The following is a 14,807-nucleotide window of genomic DNA, read 5'->3' on the forward strand; positions in this document are numbered from 1 at the left end:
TGGGACAACAAATTCCAACTGTGCTTTCAGAATAATTTCCCTAATAGGCATGGTTAGTCTTTCCTCCTTAAAATGATCTACAGGTGAGTCCTGGAATCAGGCTATCTCAGACAGTGGTTTTCTGTGTATTATTCTATAGGGTAATCCTTTCTGTTCTCCATCCCAGCATATAACAAAATATCAAATTTGTTCATTTCCATTTATGTGTTTTCTTTTATGTATATATAGATATATAGATTTTTTTTTTTTTTTGTTCTGCCTATGGCATGTTCAAGTTCTGAGGCCAGGGTTTTGCAACCCAAGCCATAGCAGTGACAATGCTGGATTCTTAACCCACTGTGCCATCAGGGCACTTCTCTTTTATTTTATATATATATGTTTTTTCTTTTTTTGTCTTTTTAGGGCTGCACCCACAGCATGTGGAGGTTCTCAGGCTAGGGATCGAATCAGAGCTGCAGCTGCTGGCCTACGCCACACCACAGCAATGTTGGATCCAAGCTGTGTCTGCAACCTACATCGCAGCTTGTGGCAGAGCCGGATCTTTAACCCACTGAGCTAGGCTAGGGATCAAACCTACGTTCTCATGGATACTAGTTGGGTTTGTTACAGCTGAGCCACAATGGGAACCCCTTATTTTATAATGTCCACAGTTTATTAGCTACTTTTGAGATGTATGGGGTGTTTTTGAACAGTGTATTATCCTGTCTTTGTTTTGTAGAGTGATTTCAGAGAACGATTCAATGCAGCCAGCAGTGCCTCCAAAATTTTGCAGGAACGGATTGAAGAAATGAGAACAAGTAATAAAGAAAAAGACAATACCATCATTCGTCTGAAATCTAGACTTCAAGATTTAGAAGAGGCATTTGAGAATGCTTACAAACTCTCAGATGATAAAGAAGCAAGACTAAAACAAGAAAACAAAATGTTTCAAGATGTAAGTGACAAGTAATGGTAACTCATTGATGTGGTTGGCTAAAAGTAATTTCAGTTATTGTACCCTTAACAAGCTACTATGACTTTTTCCATGTTTATTTTCATTTTACATAACTTTGCTATAGCTGCAAGTGTACATACAACCTTCTGAACAAGTTAGTTGGGTGTTACCTTGAAGCAGGAAGTCAGGGCTTTGAGATCAATGGTGTCATTCCCTCACCTTTCTGTCTCTAGCAGGTCAGCTTTTGACCTATCTTAAATCAACATCTGTGTGTCTGACAGGTAAAATGAACCAGATTTAGAATAGACTTGATAAAATTTTTCACTTTGATTTCATTTCACTTAAAATTTAGATTTGTATAACATTGAAACTGGATAAGGTTTCAGGTAGATTTTTTTTTTCTTTTCCTTTTTAGGGCTGCACCTGAGGCATATGGAAGTTCCCAAGGGGTCAGATCAGAGCTACAGCTGTTGGCCTACATCACAGCCACAGCAACTTGGGATTCATGCTGCTTCTATGAACTATACCACAGCTCATAGCAATGCTGGATCCCCGACTGTGGTTTGTTTGTTTGTTTTAATGGTTGTATTTTGGCTGTTGAAATTTTCTTTCTAGTAGCTTTAGATTTACTTTTTTTTTTTTTTCTTTTTTAAGGCCTGTGGCATGTGGGAGTTCCTGCGCTTGGGGTTGAATTGGAGCTGCAGTGTAGGCCTGCCACACAGCCACAGCATTGCTGGATTTGAGCTGTATCTGTGACCTATGCCACATCTTGTGGCAACGCCTGATCCTTAACCCTCTGAGTGGGATCAGAGCTTGAACCTGAATCCTTGCAGATACTATGTCAGTCTCAACCTAGGTGAGCCACAGTGGGGATTCCTAGATTTGATTCTTGCTGCTTTGTTTTTAAAATATATTTTCGGGAGTTCCCGTCGTGGCGCAGTGGTTAACGAATCTGACTAGGAACCATGAGGTTGCGGGTTTGGTCCCTGCCTTGCTCAGTGGGTTAACAATCTGGCGTTGCCGTGAGCTGTGGTGTAGGTGGCAGACGTGGCTCGGATCCTGTGTTGCTGTGGCTCTGGCATAGGCCGGTGGCTACTGCTCCAAATAGACCCCTAGCCTGGGAACCTCCATATGCCGTGGGAGCGGCCCAAGAAATAGCAAAAAAAAAAAAAAATTTTATATATATATATATATAATTTTTTTTTTTTTCGGAGTGCCCTGGTGGCCTAGCAGTTTAGGATTTGACATTGTCACTACTGTGGCTCAGGTTTGAGCCCTGGCTCAGGAACTTCTGCATGCCGCACGTGTGGCAAAAAAAAATTTTTTTTATTTTCTTGAAGTATAATGCATATAAATGATTTAAATCTTGAATGAGAAACAGTAGTCTTCTCTACCTCTCCCTACCTTGGAGTCCTCTACCATAGCAGCCATTATTTTCAGCTCTTTAAGCTGTTTGTTCTAAAGTTTGGCTTCGTGTTTCTAATAGTAAACTTATATTGCCCTTTTTTTCTCTGTCAGTTTCAGACATTCTGTATTGACTTCCTCCTGTGTACAGTCACAGTTTAGCTTTCTTAAGCCATTTACTCCCCCAAAATACACCTCTTCCCCTCCTTCCAATGTGATTAGTGTATTAAACTGATTCTAAGAAGCTTATTCTTTTACATTCAAACAACTCTGAAATTCCTTTTTTTTTTGTCTTTTTGTCTTTTCTAGGGCCACGCCCTTGGCATATGGAGGTTCCTAGGCTAGGGGTCCAATCGGAGCTGTAGCCGCCAGCCTATGCCCGAGCTACAGCAACTCAGGATCCGAGCCATGTCTGCAACCTACACCACAGCTCACAGCAACACTGGATCCTTAACCCAGTGAGCGAGGCCAGGGATTGAACCTGCAACCTCATGGTTCCTAGTTGGATTTGTTAACCACTGTGCCATGACAGGAACTGAAATTCCTTTTTTTAAAAATGTTTATTTATTTATTTACTTTTGCTTTTTAGGGTTGCACGCATGGTGTATGGATGCTCCCAGGCTAGGGTGTGGAATTGGAGCTGTAGCTCTCAGCCGAGACCACAGCTCATATCAAGCCAGATCCCTGACCCACTGAACAAGGCCAGGGATTGAACCCTCATCCTTGTGGATACTAGACGGATTCGTTTCCACTGTGCTACAACCGGAACTCCAAACAACTCTGAAATTGAAATGAATCTTTACACTATAGTATCATATTTTAATTGGCATCATTTTTTTCTTCTTAGTATTTTACTAAATGGCATTAAATAAAATAGTATGATTTCTAGTTAGTGGTGTCTTAGGTTTTAAATATGATATAATTTATAGATTAATCAGAAATTAGTATTTCTTGGAGTTCCCGCTGTGGTTCATCTAATTGGTGGTATCTTGGGAGTGCTGGAACACAGGTTCAATCCCTGGCCTGGCACAATGGATTAAGGATCCAGCATTGCCACAGCTGCAGCTGAGATCTGATCTCTGGCCCAGGAATTCCATATGCCACAGGGCGGCCAAAAAATAAAAAAAAAGGGATTCAGTATTTCTTATGTCTATGCAAATATTTTTCAGTGCTAAGCTGCAGTGTTTAGTGACTGTATTTACTTTCTTTTACAACTTTTATTTTTCTTCAGCTTAATAATTTCCTTGTCTTTTTATCTGCTTTTTTTTTTTTTTACCTGCATAGCACTTGACTCTACCCCACCTCCCCAGTCCCCTTGCTTCACTCTGAACTAATTGCCCTTGAGATCTGATACTCAGATTTCTAGGACTTGCCTTTGTCATCATCCTGGAAATTATCTTTGCTTCTTTCCTTTATTGAATCTGTCATTTTGTGTGGATTCTAGATCATCTTTCCTAGTTTAACTTTGTTTTGCTAGAGTGTATCTCCTGAGAAAAAGAAAGCATGAGAGACAAGTGTTGAGGCCTTCCATATCTGAAAACTTTTATGCAGTCACACTTTACTTAAAAATTTTTTTTTTATTTTTTTAGAACAGTTAGATGTACAGAAAAATTGAGAAAGTAGTGTTCCTTTATATCCCACATCATTTCCCCTCTTATTAACATCTTGCTTTAGTATGGTACCTTGGCCACGATTAATGAACCAATATTGATACATTGTTATTATTAAGTAAATGCCATAGTTTATTCAGATTTCCTTTTTTTCCCACTAATATTCTTTTTCTGCTCCAGGACTCCCTCCAGGAGACCACATTGCATTTAGCTAACATGTCTCCATAGGCTCTTCTTGGCTGTGACAGTTTCTCAGACTTTCTTTGGTTTTCATGATCTTGACAGTTTTGAGAATGACTGGGCAGGTATTTTGTAGGATGTCCCTTGGGATTTGTCTGATATTTCTCTCATGATTAGACTGGGGTTATTAGGAGGAAAATCATAGAGGTAAAGTACAATTTTTGGAATGTCATATCAGCAAGCCCTACATTTTCTATTCCTTTGCAATCATTTTAGTAAAGTTTTAGGAGGGAGTGCATATGAACACTGTGTTGAGTGTGCCATATTTGATTAGAACTTGACATGGTTTGGTTATTACTGTTCTTATTCATAAGCATCATTAGTATAATTTTAGTTTGTGTGATTACATGAACTCCTGGTTTTTAAAACTTCTTGTACTTTTTCCTTTACGTAATAACAGACTTATAGAAAGTTGCAAAAATCATGTAAAGAATTTCCGTATACCATCACCTAGATTCTGAATGTTAGTATTTTACAATATTTGCTTTATCATTCTGTCTGTATATAGTTAAAAGATTTTTTTCTAGGAGTTCCCATCTTGGCTTAGTGGGTTAAGAAACCCACTGAGGAGTTCCCATCGTGGCGCAGTGGTTAACGAATCCGACTAGGAACCATGAGGTGGCGGGTTCGGTCCCTGCCCTTGCTCAGTGGGTTAACGATCCGGCGTTGCCGTGAGCTGTGGTGTAGGTTGCAGACGTGGCTCGGATCCCGCGTTGCTGTGGCTCTGGTGTAGGCCATTGGCTACAGCTCCGATTGGACCCCTAGCCTGGGAACCTCCATATGCCGCGGGAGCGGCCCAAAGAAATAGCAAAAAGACAAAAAAAAAAAAAAGAAACCCACTGAGTATCGTGAGGATACGGGTTCGATCCCTGGCCTCACTCAGTGGATTAAGGATCTGGCATTGCTGTGGCTGTGGTGCAGGCCAGCAGCTGCAGCTCCATTTCGACCCCCAGCCCAGGAACTTCCATATGCTGCAGGTGTATCCCTAAAAAATAAAAGTTTTTTTTTTTGCCTTTTTTTAGGGCTGCATCCACAGCATATGGAGGTTCCCAGGCTAGGAGTCGAATCAGAGCTATAGCTGCTGGCCTACATCGTAGCCACAGCAACGTAGGATCCAAGCCACATCTGCAGCCTATACCACAGCCCACAGCAACACTGGATCCCTAACCAACTGACTGAGGCCAGGAAGTGAACCCACAACTTCATGGTTCCTAGTCAGATTCATTTCCTCTGCGCCATGATGGAAACTCCAAGATTTTTTTCCTAAACTATTTGAGAGTAAGTTGGAGATATAATGCATCTTTATCTTCTAAGTATTTCAAGGTATATTTCTTAAAAACAAGAACAGTCTTTTATATAACTGCAGCAAAATTAGAAAATTAACATTAATGTCATTATTTAATTTACATACCATTCAATTTTTGCAAATTATACTACAGATGTTCCTAAATAGCAAAAGAAACTTTCTTTTCCCTTGTTCAGTATCTGATCCTGGGTACATTTTTTTTTCTGTCTTTTTATCTTTTTAGGGCCACACCCACAGCATGTGGAGGTTCCCAAGCTAGGGGTCTAATCAGAGCTGTAGCTGTCAACCTACACCACAGCTCACAGCAACGCTGGATCCTTAACCCACTGAGGGAGGCCAGGGATCAAACCTGCAACCTCATGGTTCCTAGTTGGATTTGTTTCTGCTGCGCCACGACAGGAAGTCCTCATCCTGGTTACATGTTGATTGAGTTGTCATATCTCTTTTATCTCCTTTAATCTGGAGCAGTTCCTTTGTCTTTTAGAACCGTAACTCTTTGAAGATTATAGACTAATTATTTTATAGAACTATGCTTTCTAACATGGAAGTCACTAGCCACATATGAGCATTTAAATTTACATCAATTGTAACTAAATAAAATAAAAATTCAGTTTCTCAGTAGCATTAGGATCATTTCAGGTGCTCAGTAGTCACATGTGGGTTGGGTACTGCAGAGGGAGACACTTCCATCATTGCAGAGAGGTCTCTTGGATAGCACACTGAGGAATGGTCCTCAGTTTGGGTGTGTATTTCCTCACTGTTAGATTCAGTTTGTCAAGAAGCGTAGGAGCCTTTCAGCATTTCTGGTTAGTCGAGACATGATAACTTTGGGGTGTTAACTCCAATCACTTGGGTAAGGTGGGGTTTGCCAGGGGTCTCTGCTGTAAAGTTATATAGTGCCCCTCCCCCATTGGAATTAATAAGTAACTTATGAGGGGATAATTTCAGACTAAAATCATGTCTTTCAATCACCTTTTTCTGATCAAACTTTTTTTTCTTCTTTGTCTTTTTAGGGCTGCACCCACGACGTATGGAGGTTCTCAGGCGAGGAGTCTAATCGGAGCTACAGCTTCCGGCCTACACCACAGCCACAGCATCGCTAGATCTGAGCCACGTCTGTGACCTACACCACAGCTCATGGCAACACCGGATCCTTAACCCACTGAGTAAGGCTAGGGATCAAACCCGAATCCTCATGGATACTAGTTGGGTTTGTTAACGCTGAGCCACGACAGGAACTCCTCTAATCAAACTTTTAACCGCTATCTGCAATATGCCTCGATGAGTCTTGCCTGAAACCAGTAATTACTGAGGTGGTTGCCAAATGGTGTTTTTCCTTTTTTTTTCTTTCTTTTTGTCTTTTTTTTCCTAGGACCACACCCTTGGCATATGGAGGTTCCCAGGCTAGGGGTCTAATCAGAGCTGTAGCCGCCAGCCTATACCACAACCACAGCAACACGGGATCTGAGCTGCATCTGCAACCTACACCACAGCTCATGGCAATGCCAGATCTTTAACCCACTGATCGAGGCCAGGGATCGATCCTGAAACCTCATGGTTCCTAGTTGGATTCGTTAACCACTGAGCCACGGCGGGAACTCCTCTTTCATTTTTAAAAATTTATTATTTATTTATTTATTTATTTTTTAGGGCTGTACCTGTGACACATATAAGTTCCCAGGCTAGGCTTTGAATTGGAGCTGTAGCTGCTGGCCTATGCCGCAGCTCACAGCCACGCTGGATCCTTAACCCACCTTGCAAGGCCAGGTATTGAACCCACATCCTCATGGATACGAGTTGGGTTCGTTACCTCTGAGCCACAATGGGAACTCCAAATGGTGTTTTTTCTAATTCTATGATTCCTTCTACACTTTCCCGCAAGGAGAAGTTCTCCTTTCTCCTTTAATTATGCATATCAGTGTGAATGCATGGATTCTTATTTTATTCAATGAGCTAGTCTTTTTTTTTTTTAACTATGGTAATTATTTTGGTGCTTTGTCAGTTTTGGCTGGAGGGATACATGTGAAGCTGACTTGTGTGGCTTTTTTTTTTTTGGTCTTTTTGCTATTTCTTGGGCCGCTCCCTCGGCATATGGAGGTTCCCAGGCTAGGGGTCCAATCGGAGCTGTAGCCACCGGCCTACGCCAGAGCCTTGTGTGGCCTTTTGACATGTTCCTCTGAGCACACCCAGACTTCCTGCCACTGCAAGACTTTTCAGGCCCAAATAGTACTTTTATAGTTCATTCCTAAATCAGTCATTTTTTCTGAAGAGCCCTGTTTCCTTTAAGTGCTATTTAGAAACTTAAGATCTAGATATGTTCATTGCTTCTGGGATGTCATTGTTTTTAATCAAAAGCCCACCACAATTATGTTTGAGTAGCAATAGAGCAGCAAAGAAAAAAAAAGCAAAGGATAGGTAGAATGTGGTTTTCAGCTGAAATTATATGAATATTGCCAGTGATAACACTGACTTTCTTTGCATTTATCGTGTCAAATATTTTAAGCATTCAGAAAGGTATGTAGAGTAATATATTGAATACCCCATACATTGGCCATCTGTAGATACTGTGGAAACACCCTCTTCTCTTTCTCTCCCATCCTAGAGGTACCTGCTGTGCTCATTACACTCTTGGTTATCCCCATGCACTTCCTTTTACTTTTACTACACATGCATGTGTCTATAAACAATATATAGTAATGTTTTGTATGTTCCTGAACTATGCACTATTATATATGCACTGTATCCTTCTGGAACCTGGTTTCTCCTCTCAACATTGTTTCTAAGATTTACCATGTCGATACGTGTAGCTTTTATTCACTTTTATTTAAACATTTGAAATATTTCTGGTATACACAGGAGTGTAGCGAATAATATAACAAACACATGAGGACCCACCACCCACCTTGATAATTAATACTTGATAATAAATACTGCAGGTACCATTGAAGACTCCATATACCTTTTCTGGTCACCTCTGCCTTCCTAGAAGTGTGAATGGTGTGAATGTCATTCCCATGTCTGTTGTTATATCATTATGTGTATGGTTGCTTGTTTGGCCTATCTTTTTTTTTTTTTTTGTCTTTTTGCTATTTCTTGGGCCGCTCCCTCAGCATATGGAGGTTCCCAGGCTAGGGGTTGAATCGGAGCTGTAGCCACCCGCCTACGCCAGAGCCACAGCAACGCGGGATCCGAGCCGCGTCTGCAACCTACACCACAGCTCACGGCAACGCCGGATCATTAACCCACTGAGCAAGGGCAGGGACCAAACCCGCCACTTCATGGTTCCTAGTCGGATTCGTTAACCACTGCACCACGACGGGAACTCCCTGTTTGGCCTATCTTAAAGCTATTCATAAATGCTGTCATGCTGTATTTACTATCCTGAAATTGTTTGCATTTGTGAGACTTATCCAAACTGATACACACAGCACTAATTCATTTGTTTTCATTCCTATGTAGTATTGCATTGTGTGAATCTTCCACAGTTTATTTATCGGTTTTCTTGCTGCCAGTTTCTGTTGCTGTTATGAGCAGCATTGCCATGACCATTCACATACATGTCTCCTGTGCATATGTGTGCCAGTACCTCTAGGGTATTGTTGCAGTTACTAGAGCTGCAAAACAAATGACCCCTAAACTGGACATATTCTGCTCCTGGACTTAAGTGGTCTAGGAAGTTAGGACTGGGCATAACAGGGGCAGCTTATCTGGACCCTACATTATCCAGGACCTCCACTGGAAATTCAGAAGCTGGGGGCCTTTGATGAAGCAGTTCCTAAGGCTAAGGCTGCAGTTCCTTCCATGTGGCCTCTTTTAAGCTTCTTTGCAGCATGATGGCTGAGTACTAAGGACAAGTGTCCTAAAAGAGCCTCCTAACAGCCACAGTGCCTTTTATGAGTAGCCTTGGAAACCATTCAGCATCACTTGTGTCGCATTCTGTTTGTTAAGCAGTCGCAAAGTCCTGCCCAGGTTCCAGAGAAGAGGAAATAGACACCAGCTCTTGGTGGTGTGTAACAAGATTCTGGAAGAGCTCGTGTGAACAAAAATATTGCTGTGACCATTTGGGAATAGTGCTGTTGTCACACAGAGCATATGCTAATGAGAGCAGTGACTAGGACATAGATTAGAAGCACTGTCTTCATCATCAGATAACTGCTGGATGTCTCTCTGGAATGGTTATTTTTCACCAGCAATGTATGAGAATTTTTATTTTTCTAGATTATTTCCAGTGTTTGGTTTTGTCAAACCTCTTTGCCAAGCTGATTGATGTTAAATAGTTACCTGTATTACAGTTGTCTTCTCTTGGCTTGTGGCCAGCTTTTCATTTTATTTGTGGTGTCATTACAGGGTACAAGTTTTGTATTTTAATGTCCAAAATGCAGTCTTTTCATTTATGGTTTAGGCCTCTTTTTTTTTTTTTTGCCACACTCATGGCATGTGGAAATTTCCAGGCCAGGAATTGAACCTGTGCCACAGTTTCAGCCTCCACCCAGCTGCAGCAATGCTGGATCCTAAACCTGCTGCATGGGAATTTCTGGGCCTCTTTTATGTCTGGTTTACAAAATCTTTTTCTACACAAAGATTGGAAAATGACCTTCTATATAATGCCTCCTAAAATTATAAAAGCTCTACTTTATATATTTAGGCCTTTAATCTGTCTCAAAGTACCTCTCACCTTGATGTGAGATTAGAATTGAACTTCATTTTTTTCCAGACGAGTAAACAATTTTTCGGGAAGCTTTTTAGGATCTTCTTTTATCTTTAGTGTTCTGATAGTCCATAACAGTATGCCTTGATATAGGTGTTTTTTTATTCATTGTTTGGGGCATAGGTACTTTCAATCTGGAAATTAACATCCTTCAGTCTACAAAACTTGCTATTCTTTCTCGATTAATTTCCTACTTCTCTCGGCTCTCTCTCTGGAACTTTTATGAGTAGATGCTGTATTGCATGGGTTGATCCTCTAAGACTTATTTATGTTTCAGTGTCCATCATGTCCTCTTTGTTATCTTTTGGTCTTAGTATGTATTATTTAACTTCTCTTAGTTTCTAAGACCTCTTTATTATTCTGTCATTGCTAGTTTTTCCTTGGCCTTCTGTTCTTATTTTATAACATTGTAATTTCTCTGAAGATATTAATAATAGTTTTCTTTCAACACTTTTCTTCAGTTTTCATTCTTTATTTCTTCTAAGTTAACCTCTCATTTGGATTTGAATTCTGTTTTCTTTCTTTCTTTTTTTTGTGTGTGTCTTTTGTCTTTATAGGGCCATACCCACAGCATATGGAGGTTCCCAGGCTAGGGGTCACATTGGAGCTGCAGCTACAGGCCTACCACAACCACAGCAACACAGGATCCAAGCTGTATCTGCGACCTACACCATGGCTCATAGCAATGCGGGATCCTTAACTCACTGTGCAAGGCCAGGGATCAAACCTGTGTCCTCTCGGATACTAGTCAGGTTCGTTAACTGCTGAGCCACGATGGGAACTCCTGAATTCTGTTTTCTATTTTGGTTCTTTGGTAGGCTCACATTTAAGAGGGAGGCAATAAAAAGCTATTTGGGGAGTTCCCTGTGGTTGAGCAGTTAAGGATTGAGTGTTGTCATTGCAGTGGCATGGGTTTGATCCCTGGCTCTGGGAACTCCAGCATGCTCTGGGTGTGGCTAAAAAAAAAGCTCTTTGGAGACTGTGCATGAACAGATAGGACTTATTTCCTGTTATAATCTTCATTAACAAGCAGTCATAAGCAACGTACTAGGCATTTGGTTAGGGAACCTTCAGATGTAGAGGTCTTTTTTCTGGGGTTGTTGAGTTTTCCCAAAGAAGAGTCTCCCAGGCTCTGGTGGCAGTGAGAGAGGTGGGGAGTCAAGTTGTGTTTTTTTTTTTTTTTTTTAAGACTTTCCCTTAGGAGTTTCTGTCGTGGCGCAGTGGTTAATGAATCCAACTAGGAACTATGAGGTTGCTGTTCAATCCCTGGCCTTACTCACTGGGTTAAGGATCCGGTGTTGCCATGAGCTGTGGCGTATGTTGCAGACACAGCTTGGATCCTACGTTGCTGTGGCCCTGGCATAGGCCGGCAGCTACAGCTCGGATTAGACCCCTGGCCTGGGAATCTCCATATGCCACGGGAGTGGCCCTAGGAAAGGCAAAAAGATTAAAAAAAAAAAAAAAAAAAGACTTTCCCTTAGTCATTTTCTCTCAATCCCTTTGCCACACCCACCTTCCACCCACTGCTGTTCTACTTGGGTTTCCAAAGCTGTGTTTTTCTGTCCCAATCATGTCTTCCATACCCTATTGTCTGGCTGGGCAGTCCACTGCTGTATAGGTTGGGAAAAGATCCTGGGCTCTAACTCAGGACTTTGAACCACTTCCTTGTGGCCAGCTCTCCACTTCAACTCTGTCTACCACTGAACCTGGGGTCAAATTCTAAGCCTCTAAGTTATGAAGATATCAAACTGCTTGCCATTAGTATCCTTTCCTCAGGTACTGGAAGTTGTAGTGGCTTCTGCTTTGCAGCATCTTCATTGAAATCTCTCCCTTGTTGCTCTTTTGTTTTCTCTTTAATTGCTTCATTGTTAATTTAGTGGGATCTCAGGATGTGAAGAAAATCCTATAATGAATCTTTTTGCCTGGAAGTCTTACATATTTTTTTTAAAAGATGAATTATCTAATTATATTAGACTCTAGGGGTTGTAGCTTTATTCTGTGGACCTAACTTTACAAAAGGTAGCGTGCAGCAGTTGAAAAGAGAACAACACACATTTTAATCTTTTCAAATACTGCTTACTTAAGGGTATTGACTGATACAGATTATTTGTTTCACTTTTTATTTCGAAATAAATTCAAACTTAGAGAAAACTTGCGAGAACTGACCTATTCCTTTTTCCTGGGCATACCAGTTGTTAACATTTTGCCATGGTTGCTTTATCATGACATATATATGTATTTTTTTCACATAAATTTTTTTTCCCGAATCGTTAATTTATAGACGTCATATCCCCTTTACCCCTACACTTTCAGTATGTATTCCTAAGAAATAATAGCCACAGAAGAGTTAACAACGTAAAGAAATCTGATAATGATGCAGTTCCTATCCAAATTGTTCCTTTATGGCACTTTTTGTCCTAGTCTAGGATCCAACTCAGTATGGTGCCTTACATTCACTCATCTCTTTTGTTGCCTTTAATCTGAAACAATGTGTTAATCTTTTTGTTTCATGATATTGGCATATTTGAAGAGTATAGACTATCCTTCAGTTGATATTATATTTAATTTTGTGATATAATTCTTTGTTTTTCCTTGTAGCTTCTAGGAGAGTATGAGTCCCTTGGAAAAGAACACGAAAGGGTAAAGGTAATTGTTGATCATTCATGTTCTTTTTTTTTTTTTTTTTGGTCTTTTTGCTATTTCTTGGGCCGCTCCCGCGGCATGTGGAGGTTCCCAGGCTAGGGGTCGAATCGGAGCTGTAGCCAATGGCCTACACCAGAGCCACAGCAACGCGGGATCCGAGCCACGTCTGCAACCTACACCACAGCTCACGGCAACGCTGGATCGTTAACCCACTGAGCAAGGGCAGGGATCGAACCCGCAACCTCATGGTTCCGAGTTGGATTCGTTAACCACTGCACCATGATGGGAACAGCAATCATTCATGTTCTGGACCTCCTGTAGGGGTATAGGCATTTGAGTGACAATCAGAAGATTTGACCCTCTTTCTCCCTTCCCCTCCCCTTCTCCAGCCCCATTTGGCTATTTGCCCTAGACCACTCACTCATCCTGTCAGTATCCTAATTTCCAAATATCTGCCCACTTACCTCACAAGTTTGTTAATTTAACAAATAGGTATTGAGTAGCTGTTACATTTGAGATGAGACAAAATTTTTAGAAGAGTATAAAATGGCATACAGATGCAAAGAATTACTTAATACCATTTAAATATAAAGTTTTGTTTTCCAAAACATTAGCTTTTTGTGGGGTTGAGTTGATTAAGTTTGAATTCTTAATTAAAATTCTGTTAGGGATCTACATATTTGAATTCAGTGAAACCCAACCATAAGTAAGTAGGATCCGGGTAATTCTGTTGCAGAAAATGCAGGGTTGTGATTATTCAAGGTTAGGGAAAAGGCCTGCATATCGAGTAGCCAAGAGGTCTGGGCTTTTAGGAACCAGTCATTATATCCGAAATCTCATCATTGCAGGTATTAGCTTTGCCATTTACTGGGGTTTCAGTCAAGTTTGTGTTTAAAATATGTCCATTTCAACACTGATTGTTTCTGATGAAGTAAAGCATAATAGGCTTTACTTATTAAACAGGGGGTTACACACATTTTATATTGGCTCTGTGGTTAATACCGTACTTGCCCGAGTATCTGCGTAATTTTCTTTGTAACTATCTGATGTAGCCTTAGTTTTATATTATCCATTTTAAAATAAAAGGAATACACCTGAGTATGTAACTTTAGTTATTAAAATTTTTCTTTATTTTCATAGGATACATTAAATACAACTGAAAACAAATTGCTTGATGCACATACTCAGATTTCTGATTTGAAAAGGTAAATAAACTATATTGTCTTCCTAATAAGCAAATACCTTTAATTGTTCTTTCAGCTCTTAAATATGTGTCTATAAAAGAAAGCTTTTCTTGAGGGTTTTAAGCACTTTGAGATTAGATTTTTATCCACATCTTCTCTTTGTCTGGAAATATGTTTGATTCCAGCCAACATTTTTTAAATGATTAGAATATATTGGAGGCTGTGCCTGAAAGGTGTGTGTCTCCAAACATGATGTATTTTCTTAGCACAGGTAAAACCCAAGTGATACTAAATCATTGAAAAGAATTTTAAGAAGCAGTCTAGTTCACTGAATTATTTTTGTGCTCCAAAAAGAAAATAACATTCACACCAATTTTGTAGTCATCTATTTTCTTAAAGACCTGGTGGTACAGTGGGTTAAGGATCCAGTGTTGCCACAGCTGTGGTACAGGTTGCAACTGAGGTGTAGGTTTGATCCCTGGCCTAGGAACGTCCACGTGCCATGGATGTGGCAGAAAGAAAGTGAGGGAGGAAGAAAGGAAAGGAAGGGAAGAAACTAGTATTGCTACTGCTAGAAAATCCCCTCAAAAACCTGGTTTGGGGCTGTGGTCATGATCTGATTTGCTTAATTGGGTAGGAACAGTATCAAGAATGGCCTCTATGGCAAATGATTAGATATTTCTAATTGGCTTTAGAGCATATTTTTACATTTTTATTTGGAGATAAGTAATATCCCCATTTAGAGATTTTCCTTCCTTAAGAACTTGCCATAGGGAAG

The 14,807-nt window shown here is 40.4% G+C and overlaps 1 protein-coding gene across 7 annotated transcripts in view; it reads left to right on the forward strand.

Moving 5' to 3' along the window:
• Positions 1 to 14,807, forward strand: part of MPHOSPH9 (M-phase phosphoprotein 9) — a 68,743-nt gene that overhangs the window by 39,278 nt on the left and 14,658 nt on the right. For all 7 annotated transcript variants that reach the window (XM_047760051.1, XM_047760048.1, XM_047760046.1 and 4 more), the window contains 3 exons: positions 719 to 934; positions 12,801 to 12,848; positions 13,986 to 14,050. In XM_047760051.1, the coding sequence (XP_047616007.1) occupies positions 719 to 934; positions 12,801 to 12,848; positions 13,986 to 14,050 (329 nt within the window). The remainder of the gene's footprint in view (positions 1 to 718; positions 935 to 12,800; positions 12,849 to 13,985; positions 14,051 to 14,807) is intronic.

The sequence above is a fragment of the Phacochoerus africanus genome, chromosome 15 (assembly GCF_016906955.1).
Source record: "Phacochoerus africanus isolate WHEZ1 chromosome 15, ROS_Pafr_v1, whole genome shotgun sequence".
Taxonomy (NCBI): domain Eukaryota; kingdom Metazoa; phylum Chordata; class Mammalia; order Artiodactyla; family Suidae; genus Phacochoerus; species Phacochoerus africanus.